At 40.2% G+C, this 14,286-nt stretch overlaps 1 protein-coding gene across 1 annotated transcript; it reads left to right on the top strand.

Annotated features, from left to right (window-relative positions):
* The first annotated feature begins 9,208 nt into the window (after positions 1 to 9,208).
* Positions 9,209 to 10,167, top strand: LOC105822066 (olfactory receptor 52H1). The gene has a single exon (XM_012659000.1). It carries the CDS (start codon positions 9,220 to 9,222, stop codon positions 10,165 to 10,167), a length of 948 nt encoding a protein of 315 aa, XP_012514454.1. The 5' UTR covers positions 9,209 to 9,219.
* Positions 10,168 to 14,286: the final 4,119 nt, after the last annotated feature.

Raw genomic sequence — 14,286 nt, 5'->3', positions numbered from 1 at the left:
CAGATTTCATGCAATCCCCATTAAAATACCAAATTCATTCTTCACAGACCTAGAAAAAATATGCAATAGTTCTATGCTTCATATAGAACCAGAAAAGACCCTGAATAGCCAATGTAACATTACATAATAAGAACAAATAGGGAGACCTCACTTTATCAGACTTCAATCTATACTATAAGGCTATACTAACCAAAAAAGCATGGTAACTTGCACAAAAACAGAGACATAGATCTATGGATCAGAACAGAGAACCTAGATATGAAACCATCCTCCTATTGCCATCTGATCTTTGACAAAGCAGATAAAAACATACACTGGGGAAAAGAATTCCTATTCAATAAAGGGTGCTGGGAAAATTGGATATCACATGTAGAAGACTGAAACAGAACCCACACATCTAAACACTCACAAAAATTAATTCATCATGGATAACAGACTTAGACCTAAGGCATAAAAGTATAAGAATTCTAGAAGAAAATGTTGGAGAACGCAAATCATTAGGAAAGCGCAAATCAAAACCAAAATGAGGTATTACCCAACTCCAGTAAGAATGGTTCCTATCAAAAAATCCCAAAACAATAGATGCTGGTGTGGATGTGGAGAGAAAAGAACACTGATACACTTTTGGTAGGACTGTAAATTAGTACAACCTCTATGGAAAGTAGTATGGAGATACCGCAAAGTACTAGAAATAGAACTACCATTTGCAGTTAGTTTCCTTTGTAAGTTACCTGCTGTTTTCACCTTACTATTCAAAGGAGTGCCTCTTTTGTGCTTACTTTGACCAGCCTAATAACTATGAGATGTGGTGATTGCCTCTTCACATTTAGTCTCCCAGGAGTCCTTTGTGCTTCTTGTACCTGGATATCTAGATTTTTGGCTAGGCCTGGGAAATTTTCCTCAATTCTTCCTAAAAATACATTTTCCAGCCCTTGTTTATTTTCTTCTTAGCACTCAGGGATGCCTATGATTCTTTAGTTTGGTCTCTTTACATAATCCCACATTTCTTTTATGCTTTGTTCATGTCTCTTGCTTCTGTGTTCTTTTTCTTTGTCTGATTTGTTTAGCACATAGGTGTTATCTTCAAGCTCTGAGATTCTTTCCTCTCCATGATCCAGCCTATTCTTAAGGCTTTCCACTGTGTTTTGTAGTTCCTTGAATGCCTCTTTCATTTACAGTATTTCTGTTTGTTTTTTTCATAATACTTCGATTTCTTTAGAGAATTTTTCATTCATTTCCTGCATTGTTCTTGTGGCTTCTTTGTGTTGGGTTTCTACTTTCTCTTGCATTCAATTGAGCTTTCTTACAATCCATATTCAAAATTTTTCATTTGTCATTTTAACCATGTTTTTTAAGTTTATATGTGTTACTGAGGATCTAATGATTTCTTTTGGGGGGTGAATTTTTGCTCTGATTTTTCATGTTTCCTGAGTTCTTTCTCTGATTCTTTCTCATCTAGACTCTTGGCCAAGAGCTGTGGGTGCTAGGGCTGGTTTATGGCCCTGTCCCTGTTTAAGGACCCAGGTTCCTAAGGGTCGTTCTCTAACAGTGCTGGTGAGAGCAGCACTGGTCCTGTACTGCCTTAGGAGTGTTTTAGCTAGTTTGATGAACTTCTTGGGTTACCTCTGACCTGTTGTGTTCACCTCTTCCCAATGGAGGGTAGTGAGTTTGATCCCCCAGCTTAAGCTCCAAGCTGGTGGATTGTAGTCGTGGGTATAAATCCACTGCTCCCTAATAGCTTGAGATGGAAGGTAATATGTTTAGCTATGGGGTTTTACCCTCTGTCCTTGATTGTACTTTGCATGGAGGAGCCAGTTACTGAGGTGATCTGTTGTCCCTGTTGTAGGGTCTGGTCCCCCAGGTGGGGTATACAAATGCCCCAAGCTTTGGGAGGCAACTTGTAGCTCCTAGGGGTTGCCTTGACTCTGCTTCCCCCTGAGGTGGGGATAGGAGCAAGATAGATCACAGCTGGAGTGCAAAAGCCTGGGTCTATGAGCTTCTTTGGTTGCTTATCCAGCTGCTAGGTCGAGCCACTAATATGTAGTTCAGGGTTACATCTCCAAGCTTAGAGGGCTGCTCCTGATGGGAGGGATCAACTGGTATGATTGCTGAGGTCTCTAGCCAGGTTTTTCCTTCCCTGTCGACAAATCTGGGCACTTTCCCCTCTGATCGGTCCACTTGTGTTTCCTCTCCACCCAAGATGGGCTCTCAAGCTTCCCCACAGCTCATGTGTCTGGCCGGCTGGCATGCATCTCCATGTGTGAGTGGCAGATGGGGAATCTCCAATTTTGTACCCCTTTTCCACCACTAGACCCCAAGGTGAGGTGGGTGGGCCTCTCTATCCCCAGAAGTCTCCGCCAAGGGGATGCTCCCACCAGGGGAGGGAGGGATGGAGCTCACCCACAGATCCCTGCTCTCTTGTACTCCTCCACACCCTCCTGATGGGAACAGGCTCTGACTTGTTGCCTGACCCTGGAACTGGGATCTCTCGCCAATACTGCCCAACCCCATCTGCCCAGTCAGTGCCAAATGTTTGTGGGCAGGAAGCTAACAGACTGAGGTTGCCCTGCCGACTGGGGATGGAGACACGTTCCCAGCATTAAAAGAAGGTCACTCGTCACAGAGAACTCTACCGGCTGCTATGGTTAGGGAGAGGGGCTGCCGACTTCCTGCACCACTGTAAAGTTTGGTGGGGGGGCACCTGTCTGCCCCCCTGTCAAGCCCCAATTGTGGCAGAGCAACCTCCCTCCATTACATGCTGCAGCGACTATGCTGACTGAGGCAGTCTTGGCTGGGAGTGCACTCTCCTTGTGGGGACCCAAGTCCCTCAGTGCAAGGAGCTTTGGTGGTTGTGGTGGGGTGAGTGGGGCCATGCAGCTACCAGCCGCTTGAGTCACAGTTACTTCCTGTAATGCCAGGAGTGGAGGAGGTACAGAGGAGGGGGTGTCCAGATGCAGGGATGTCGACTCTTTGGTCACTCCTGGCACTTCCCTGTGGAATGAGAGCCCTGTGTCCCATTGCTGGTCTGAGGATCCCGGAGTGAGGGGAGGAAGGAAAAAACCCTTACAGTTTCCTTGGGCTCCGGAACTCCTGGAGTCAGTTGGCGCAGGTTGCTCCCTTCTATCCTCCTCATTCTCCATTGCTCAGTTCCCCCTGGTGGTGTTCCTAGTCTCCACTGGTGTCTGTCCCTGTGGGCCACTTCTGAGCAGTAATCACTCTCTGCTTTCCTCAGTCCAAACCTCAGCTCTTCTGCTGGGACGGTCCAACAAGCTTTGTGTCTAGTTGGCCACTTTGGCTCTCATTTTCACATACACTTTAATTGTTGAGAGGGGGGCAGCCTCTTTTGACCAAAGAAAACTACAACCTTTTCAACTGGCTAAGGGAAAGGCACACTCAACTCCAATCAGAAATAAACCAACAGAATGCCTTCCCCTGGGGCTAAGGAGTCCCTGTAAAATAACTTTGATTCCTTGTTGTAACAAATAGCTAATTGCAAGTTGAAGTAATTATACAGGTACCAAAATTAACATGTATAAAATATGAAAACATGCATAAGAAATTTCCATCTTAATCATTTAATTACTTAATCACTTAAAAATAGCAACAGGATTTCAAGTTAAACAACTTGTTATATAGGTGGTGGTAATTGAATTATGGAAACTTCCATTTTAAAATATTTGATTTGTACTCCTTTATGATAACTAGATAGCAGTGAAGGCACCACTCCTAGATCAAGCTAATAGAAGTACATCACTTTTGTGTGTAAAGTAATAATTAGTTTGTTGTTGTTATTGAAGTGTTTGTAAAGAGTGGCAAGCATCGTTCAAATTTTTATGGTATGAATTGTAAATAAAGAGGGCCAGATACCTGAACATATTTCTATCTTAGTTTGCTGGAAATTATTAGCTGGTTCCTGAGAAAACTAATTCTATTAGTTCAAAATCTTATGACTACGTTAAGCTCTAAGTTCTGTGTAATCTTATGTGTGCATCAGGTGTTCGAGTGTTCACACAACATTCATGCAAGTTACCCAGAACCAGCTTCTCTCCATACAATCAATAGTCAAAAAATAAATAAATTAAAAAAAGATTTCTTCATAAGAGGAAAAAGAATACATGAAAGGTAAGAATTGGAAATTTTTATCTCTTAGGCCAACATACTCTTTCTGTAAAAATAATGACCCAAGAAAGCTAAACTTGTAGTATATTACACAAATTCTTGTATGCATTAGACTGACATTTTCAATAAATTTTATTAGTCTTAAAATATTTGGTATAAAGAGATTTCCATTGAAAATGGAATTATTAGTATTCTGTGTCCAATCAGAAGGAAACATACCTATGGATGAGATAAAGGTAAATAAATTAGCAATTCTGGAACCCACCACTCAGGGTTATGTTGACTATCTTGGTAGGCATATCATAGAGAGACTGCATTTACAAACTCAGAGAAATTGACTTGGCTGTCTGAATTGTGAGATAAGAGGCTCTTAGGTAATAATTAAGATCTGGGCCTCCAGAAATTCCTGACAGTACCAACAGGTAGATCCAACAGTTTTTCCATAGGAAAATATTTTATGTATTTATATTGTTTTTACTAATAAAAATTTATGATGAACTTTCAATTGAGTTCAATTCTCAACAATGAAAATATAATGTGACAATCACACAAAGAGAGGACGAAGATAAAGGTAGAGGAAATAGCAGGCGGTGAGATCCTGAGATGGGAACAAAATGACATTTAAGCTAAGAAAAGACATAATCAGATGTAGAAAGAAGTTAGTCTGCAATGTGGAAAATACACTGAAGAAGACAAAAATGGAAATAAGATGATCTTTGAAGAAGCTACTAGAGTAATTTAGACAAGAGATAATGGTAGTTGGCCAGTGGAAACAGAGAAAGAATAAATTTAGGAGATATTTAAGAAGGAACAACAATACAAATTGGCAAAAAAAGAAATTTCTTATGAGCAGTGAGGTGACGTTGCTGAACATAGGAGCCCTGAAAGAGGAACAGGTTTAGTGGATAGTGGATACAGTTTAGGACATGATGGTTTGGACAATAAAGAACGTATAGCCAAAGATGTTTCAAGGATGTAGCCATTCCAGGGGCCGCAGGCATGTCCTCAGGAGTCTTTCAAAGGAAACAGCATATAGGACTTTTTTCACATCTGCCCCAAGATAGAGTTCTAACCAACTTCCCTGCTTTCCAGTTTTTCTGCTTACCTCCACATGGATACTGGTCCCCCAGTGAAAAATAAAAGGCATAGACATCCACCGCAGAGTTTATTGACACAGATGCTAGGCCCCCCTACCCCTCTAAAAATAGTATTAGAATACTTTCAAGTGGGCCATGTAAACTTCACTTTAACAGGTGCCCTACATTATTCATCTATGCTATGTGTTTGCCGCTATGTGCAACATTTTCGCCAGGGGCCAGTCCGTGGCCCCTAGGAATACAGCCTCGGGCTTTTCACTCCCTCCCTCCCTCTCTCCTCTTCTGGTCCCAATCAAGCCCCTTCAAACAACACACGCTCACTGAATCTTGAGGATCAGGCAGAAGGGAAAGAAGAAAAAGTGTCCTGACACATACAGCATTTCACAAGCAGTTTCCCCTTCTTAATTTGTAAACTCATATACAATCTTGAGAGGTAGCTGCTAAAACAAGCATCGTTTTATGGAGATTAAGTAACTTATCTAAAGTCCTTTATTCTAAGTGGGGGCATGAGTTTGAAACCTGGATCATATGATAGGCAGTTACACATCAGCTCACATGCCAATGCATAATAAAATGAAATAAAGCATCCTGAGGTAGTGTTAACCCAAAAGCATACACAGAGCTAACAGAAACTTCTCCATTTTTTTCCTTTGAAGGTGAGAAAAGAGGCATCGGGGTCCCCAAGGCCCTAACTGTGGAGCTTGTCCCCAGATTGAGCAGTGATCAGAGAAAATAAATGGGCAGGGAATCAAGCTCTCTACCAGTTCTTCCCTTCTGCTCCACTCTGTTCTTTGGCTCCTGTGTCTGCCCCTTGGAAGATTTTCTGTGTGTCTGTCAGCACACTCTTCTTTCCCTTTTGCCTGATCCCCAGGATTCGGTGAGTGTTGGTTGTTTGAGGGGATTTGATAAGGACAGGGCTTAGAGAAAGACAGGGAGTGAGTGAAAAGCCCAGGGCTGTATTTCCTGGGGCCATGGACTGTGCACTATAACCTTCTTCCCTGAGCAATTCCCATTTATGAACTTGAAGTCATGGTCTCCAGTACTTGTGTGTATGCTCCACTGAATGGGCACCAAAAGATCGGAACGGATGGACAACTACACGACTGGTGAAGTATGGCCACAGTCAGTATTGCTTAGGCAATTCTGTTTCAAACATATCACAAGAACTCATAACCCTAACCTAAAGAGTAGAATTAAGTATGTCGGTAGGTGTGTGTGCCCAGGGGTGCTCTTGTTAGCATTTATGCATCTGCCTATTTCTGTTCTCTCCTTCACTACGTGGTGTGACTGCTCATGGTAATAGTAATGTTACAAAATATGACCTAATAAAAAGAGGTAAAACGTGTTCTGTGTTTACTATGTTGCAGCCTGCATTAAAGCCTATTTTTGTGTGCGTCTCATTTTGTCCTAATAATAACTATAAGAATTAGAGATATTAATACCTTTTAAAAGGACTTAAATATCCTATCCTTACTTTATGGTCCTTATGAACCCAAGGATCATAAAGTTTGAGTAGGTTGCCCAAATTCACAAAGGTAGTGAATTGTGGAACCTGAATTAAATTAAGTTCTGGGATCTAGCTTTATGAGGCTCCGGAGAGCATACTCCGTGTCACTATTCTATGAAGATACTGTGGACACCTGTGCATATATGTGTGAATGTGTGTATCTATCATAATGCCATAATCACATCTAATAAAATTAACACTAATTTCTTTATATCATCTAATACCTGGTTCATATTGAAATTACCCTAATTATTAATTGAGTTCTATAGCTGGTTTCTTTAAACAGAATTCAATCAAGAACCGCACGGATTTGATTGTTCATTCTCTTAAATTTATTTTAATAAAGAAATGTGTTTTCCTCATTTAATACCCTCATTTAATACATCCTATCCCTTTTAATGGCATTAGCTTGTTGAAAGAAAAAAAAAAAAACAGATTGTGTTGTAGATTGTCCCACAGTGTGGATATATCTGATTGTAGAATGAGAAGCCTGAGAGTTCACTTTCTGTGTGTGTTCCCAGGTGTTTGTGAATGCTCTTGGATGACTGCATGCATACCTTTGTATTTGAGTGCATGGAAATATAAAAACTAGAGAAGACCTTTCCCCACATATGTACGAACAAAGGATGAGTTCAAACAAGCTAGGAGAGCTATGATTCAAAGTATATGGTTTCAGGATGCTGAAACCATCTGATGTTTGAGTATTTGAGTAGCCTGGAAGAGGAATTTTCAACATAAGTGCTCCAACACCCTAATCAGGTCTATAATGTTAGCAGTAGATGAATTGTATGCCCCCAGTGGACAAGGGAGCCAAGTTGAAGGTGACTAAGCAAGAAAACATGAATGCTCAGCAGATGGGGGCTGGGCTGTGACCCACTGTCTGAGGTTGGACGGTGTTCTCAGAACCTAGAACACGTGAATGTGGACACACTGTAAAGGAGGGTTTGGGCTGCTATAAGAAAGGTGTTTTTACTTATAGATAAGGAAGGACCAAAAAGAATAAAAAAGAACATAATGTGTATCTTTTGCCAAAAGCAGAAGAGTGGAGAAACTAAGTCCTGGACTTGGGAATGGAAGGTATTTTGTGCTGGGTGGAAGAGGGAGATGAAAAGTAAGGGTAGGTAAAAGGTTGAATATGATTTTTGGCCTTACCGGGCTTGGAATATGAGACATATGGCTATGAAAAGCCTTAGCTTAGTGCTGACTCTGGAAGTCCCTGGCCTTGCTGCATGGCTGGTTACCTGTAGAGTATAAACAGCTTTCTCTGTAAATGCAATGGGGTGAGGGAGGGAATATTACTGGGGAAGAGATGAGGTATAGGGCCTAGTCTTCGGAAGAAAAATTCCCAGAGAAGAAATTTTAGGAGTTTAGAACTCATGTGGCAGTGACAAAATCCAGTCATGAAATATTTTGTTAATATTATCCTTGGCATGTGTGCGTGTATGTTTGTATGAGTGCATGTGTGTGTGTATGTGTGTGTGTGTGTGTGTGGCAAAGAGAGAGAGAGAGAGAGAGAGAGAGAGAGAGAGAGACATAGAGATACAGAAAGATAAGGGACTTTATAACTATGTTTTATTATGTGTGAATGAATAAAATGGTGGCAAAATATATGAGAGAATTTAAATGTAGATCAGGGTAAGTCTGATCCAAGTATTAAGTGAGAGAATATGTATCTTGGGCCACTGTGTCTATCTAATAGAATATGCATTCAAAAAATACAATCCTTTTGGACAGAAATCCTGACTGATTGTGTTACTAAGTCCAAAGTATTAGGATATTACACACTCGTGTAGTATACATGGTGTTGGAAAAGTATTTTTTTAGAGAAGAAAGGGCTCATGAGCCTCAGCTACAAGGGACTTTTCTAATTCAACTTTGAGTTACACATGTTATTCAGCACAGTGTAGGAATCAGTTAGTGTTTGCTTAACTGAAGTAGGATTTTGGATGGCAAGGAAGGAGGTTGACCTCATAAATTTAAGAGTAAGGGTCATAAGGTAGCCTTGAAAAAAGCCAGTAGTTGTCTTGGGGTAGAAATTGGCATTCCATAATGACAGAGCAAGTAGAGCAATGATGTTCATAAAGTCCTATAAACTATAATCCACTCACGTGAAAAATATATCCTATAGTTTGATAACTTGTATCAGAAGACAGTATACAATGAAGAGCATGGCCAGTCTGGAAGGCTCCCTGGAGAACTTGCGTAAACTACTATGAGTAGCTAGGAGAAAGAAGAAGTTTTCTTTAGGTAGACTAATTGTACATCCACACGTGTCTTTGACAATCTTGATTTTTCCATGTCACTGCCATTATTGATAATGTCAACCTTGCACTGGGACTACAAAGGAGTCCCACTGAATGATAAATTATATGGTGACTCTGTCTTTAGGAGTCAATAATGATGATTGGCTGGAAATCAGAGTGACCTAAGTTTCTCTAACTATCCTTTATCACCTTCTGCCTTCAGGACTTGAGACTGGTGCCATCTTGGTCTGCCATGATCATTTCCAACCTGAGCAGTTACAACCCAGGACCCTTCATCCTGGTGGGGATCCCAGGCCTGGAGCAATTCCATTTGTGGATTGGGATTCCCTTCTGCATTATCTACATCGTAGCCGTTTTGGGAAACTGTATCCTTCTCTACCTCATTGCAGTGGAGCGTAGCCTTCACGAACCCATGTTCTTCTTTCTGTCCATGCTGGCGATGACTGACCTCATCTTGTCCACAACCACTGTGCCTAAAACACTCGGTATCTTTTGGCTGGGGGCTCGAGAAATCACATTCCCAGGGTGCCTTACACAAATGTTCTTCCTCCACTTTAGCTTTGTCCTGGATTCAGCCATTCTGATGGCCATGGCATTTGATCGCTATGTGGCCATCTGTTCTCCCTTGAGATACACCACCATCTTGACTCCCAAAACCATCATCAAGATTGTGGTGGGCATTGCCTTTCGAAGCTTCTGCATTATCCTGCCAGATGTATTTTTGCTGACATGCCTGCCTTTTTGCAGGACACACATCATACCCCACACATACTGTGAGCATATAGGTGTTGCCCGGCTCGCTTGTGCTGATATCTCCATCAACATCTGGTATGGCTTTTGTGTTCCCGTCATGACACTCATCTCAGATGTGATCCTCATTGCTGTGTCCTACACCTTCATCCTCTGTGCTGTCTTTCGCCTCCCCTCCCGAGATGCACTGCAGAAGGCCCTTGGCACCTGTGGTTCCCATGTCTGTGTCATCCTTGTGTTCTATACACCTGCCTTTTTCTCCATCCTTGCCCATCGCTTTGGACACAATGTCTCCCGCACCTTCCACATCATGTTTGCCAACCTGTACATTGTTATCCCACCTGCACTCAACCCCATTGTGTATGGAGTGAAGACCAAGCAGATCAGAGCTAAGGTCAAACTTTTGTTTTCTACCAAGGGTATGGAATGATGTTCCACTGGGCAATGGGAAAGCCAGGAAAATTTTATGGTGTACAGAAATGTAGCAAGAATGAAGAAGCAAATGCTATTTAAAGAGAGAACTGTCTGCAACTGATTTGGTATATCCACAAACTGGCATGATATATATGAACGAGATGGTCCTATGTATGCATTTGTTTGTAGAGTCGGGGGTTGTACAGGATATGATCATGTGAGCAGGAAGAAGTAGGTAAAAACACACAGCTGAATTACTCTAAATGGAAAGAGCGATAAATTTGGAAATTTTGATTCGCATCTATGATGAGCAATATATTGTTATGCAGTCTAGTTCTCCTTTAAAATTTTAAGTAATTTATCTTTTAGTCATTCTTAAAATGTATTATTGACAAATAATAATTATCTATATTCATGTGGAAACATGTGATGTTATTAAACATGTATACACCTTAGAATGATTAAATCAAGCTAATTAACATATCTATCACCTCACACACTTATCATTTCTTTGTGGTGAGAACATTTAAAATCTACTCTTGGCAATTCTGAAGTATATAGTATATCATTTTTAACTATAGAAGCCATGCTGTACAATAGATCACTAACGCTATTTCTCTTTTCTAACTGAAATGTTAAGCCCTTTGACCAACATCTCCCCTTTTCCCATCCACTTCCTGTTCCCTCTGGTAATCACAATTCTCCTCTCTACATCTATATGAACTCCAGTTATATAAAATAAAGCCACATTCCACTGTATAGGGATTCCGCTTTCTGAGCCAGCTTGCTAAAAACACTCACAGATATCAGGAGATTTTCTGTATTCTCTTATTCTCAGCTGGTTATTTCCATTTTGCTGAAAACATAGATTGGTCCAGTCCTGATATTTTTAAAAACTAACTGAAAGAATAATAAATAAGTAGATTCTGAGCTAATTTAAAAGTACATTCTCCTTTAATCCTGGTAGGAGTTCGAATGCATGATTATGTGCTGACACGCATGAATAGTTCCCATGAAAGACTAATGACCAAGAAAAACACAACAAAGCAAGGGGACGGCTGCCTATTCTGTCCCTTCTTCCTTGTCCTGCCGTCTATCTCTGGCCCAGTTGTCTACTATTATTTTTCTACCCTCTTCTGCAGGAGAGTTTTTTTATTTCTGTGGCTACTTGACCTTTTTACTGGTAATGTTGTATCTCAGTTTTTATATATGATCTTTCTGATCATTTCAGTGTTTGTGTTATGAGCTCACAGGGGAAGTGCTAAGATTAAAAGAATAATATAGATGGATGTGCTTGGCAGATGGCAAATGCTGTTCTAATATTAGCTGCTATGTTAGTATCTTTACTAATCACTGCTGCCATTCTCACCTCAGACACACCATGTTTAAACCCGAGTCCATCATTTTGTCACTTAAAATCCTCCTCCTGTTTACTGTTTATGGAAGAAGAAAAGAGGTTAGGCTCAGTTTTGCTTTCGCCAAGTTCAGATTTAGTGCCCTAGCTGCGAATGGCTCTATCTGGTGAGGAAGGTTTCAAATTTTCCTGTGCCATTACCAGTCCATGAATAAAATTACATGTTCTGGTTTGTTTTCAAAATTGATAATTATACAAAACTCAGCAGGCAACTTTCCCCAACATAAACTGTCTTATCCTATATATTTCTCCTTTGTGCAAATTTCCCAACTTATACTAGAGACTCTATCAATAGGGTAATTGTGTCTTATTTTATCTTTCCATCTGAATTTAAATACTGAATTTAGTACAGTATTTCACAAATACTGAATTTACTAAATACTGTATTTAGTACAGTATTTTACAAATTGTAGGGATCAATGAATGTGTCCCTAGCACCTTTTCTTCCAGACTTTCCACATCTAACCATTCTTCAGATCTTCCCTATTCCCTTGGATTTAGTCCTGCTCACTTTCCCGTCCCATTTATCTCCAGGTTAACCCAGAGACTTGGAACTTGTACGTAGGCCAAATATTACATATATGCTTTATATCATATGTCCATGACAATTAGGGGTAGTTTCTGTGTTCAGAAGAATAATGTAGGGCTTATTAAAAATGAGTGATGGAATAGGTTTACAATGTATGTTTTAAAAGAAAGGAGGCAGTTGGAAATTTTTATGCTTTTTATTTGCCATTTTGCAGCTAGATTATTAAAATTAATATACACATGATTTATCTATCATAATTTTAGTTCAATAACATTCACAAAGCAGCATTATATGAAAGAAAATGCATATAAACTAAAAGTAGAGACATGGAGCAAATACACACTGTTTACAAGCAAGAAGAGTAAACTATACAAATAGATAATTTATGCAGATAATTTCAACATTACGTATCGCAATGATTGGAGTATGGTACTAGAGGAGCACAAGGAAACCATCCTCAACCATTATTTGAAGTCACAGAAAGCTTTCTGGAAGAGCCCATTTCTGTGATATGTTTTGAAGAAAACAAAGAAATTGAGCCTCAAGAATAAGGGGACGAGACCTGCCAGCCAGAGGGTATTGCCTTATCTTAGGTGGGAAACCATGTGATTCAAAGGTCTGTATGTCTAAGTTGATGGAAGAGTCATCCGTTTGCATGATGGCATTACTCAGAGGGATTGGCAGGGAGAAACATGCGCGTTCCCAAGTCAAAGTGTTTGGAAAATGTAGGGAATGGACTGGAATATCCATAGAAAAGGTTTGTAAAATGTGTCATATTTTCATGGTATTGTTGGCATTTGAAAATTAATTATTAATCACACTTGCAAACTATCTACATTTTGGGAATCAGTAACTCTACAAGTCAATCCCCCAAAGCTAGTTATTAAACATTCATCAATTGTTACACACCCTTGGTTACAGTCCTCTTGAAGCTCAACTCGCAGGCCTGAGTGTGGCTCAGATTGTGACTTTAGACCTTATACAGCTGCACTTGAGCTTCAACCACTCTATTGGGATCTTTTCTTCTGAGCTCTGATTTTTATGTTCTCTTGGTCATTTTTTTCCAATGACACTTCCTATTCCTCAGCTTGGCAGTATTGTTGGGGGTGGTGTGATAACATATTATTTTATTGGAATTTGTGTAATTATAGGGAAAAGAGAAGAAAAAAGAGTAGGGAGGAAAGACAGGGATAGGCACAGGTACAGCAGCCACTACAAACACACAGGATTGAATTTCATTGACATAGAAGACTGTTTACATTAGAAATTTGCATTGCACTGTGTGGGATTTAAAATATTTATATTATCAATCTTATCTTGAATGCTCACACAAAGTGTCCTGTACCAGAGATTTAAAAAGTTATTATTCACTTAAAAATCAATTAGTAACTATGTCATCTCTCCACAACTGATTTTGACTCCTGGAACAATGCAACGAAGGCCAGGAAAAATGCCCTAGGCATTCAAGATATACATGATAGGCAAGAAACAAAGAAAAATATATTTTTTCTGCTTACAAAAGCCAAAGAGACTGTCCTCCACCCCCACATCCCCACATATACCTCCATCCTTCTGAGAATGTTTCCCTACAGTCTAATGGGAAATGAATCTCTCCAGGGAAAAGATAAGGCTGTTGACACCAGTTTTACATGCCTGAAATGTCTCAATACTTGTGGAATTAGGTAAATCTCTCTAGAGTTCTCTCAATATCTATATAGTTCTAAATTAATTTCTCAAGGCTTGTGCTTAGCTCAGCATCCAAAGTTTTTGAAAAAAATTATCCAGAAATCTCCAGCTCAGAAATACATAAAATATTCTCTCTGTACTCCACAATATTCCAGTAATCTGAGCAGACAGTTGAGAAGAAGGAGGTTCCATGGTTATGGAGTAAGGTAAAATTTTCTTAAAGTTCCCATGGGGGTTTCTGAAGATGGGAAGTGCAAGAGGCATAAGCAGCTCACACCACCTGGTATAGGGACAGAGCAGATGGAGAGCACATAGTGTCTGTTTTCATCCTCCATCTGAAGTGAGCAACACACATTTGATAGAGAAAAGCTGCAGGAGGACACTTCACTGTAGCTAAACAATTTCTGGTGAGAAAAGAAAGGAGGGAGACGGGAGGACTGTGCCAGTGGTGATGCAAACTTTAGGATCCCAGGACCACAGAGTACACTAATGACTGAATAAATAAT

The sequence above is a fragment of the Propithecus coquereli genome, unplaced genomic scaffold (genome assembly GCF_000956105.1).
Source record: "Propithecus coquereli isolate 6110/MARCELLA unplaced genomic scaffold, Pcoq_1.0 Scaffold594, whole genome shotgun sequence".
Lineage (NCBI taxonomy): Eukaryota > Metazoa > Chordata > Mammalia > Primates > Indriidae > Propithecus > Propithecus coquereli.
Note: the sequence above shows the minus strand (reverse complement) of the source record. Positions and strands in the feature narration are given on the sequence as shown.

Coding starts and splice junctions, on each gene's coding strand:
- LOC105822066 (XM_012659000.1), top strand. CDS start 9,220: ATGATCATTTCCAACCTGAGCAGTTACAACCCAGGACCCTTCATCCTG.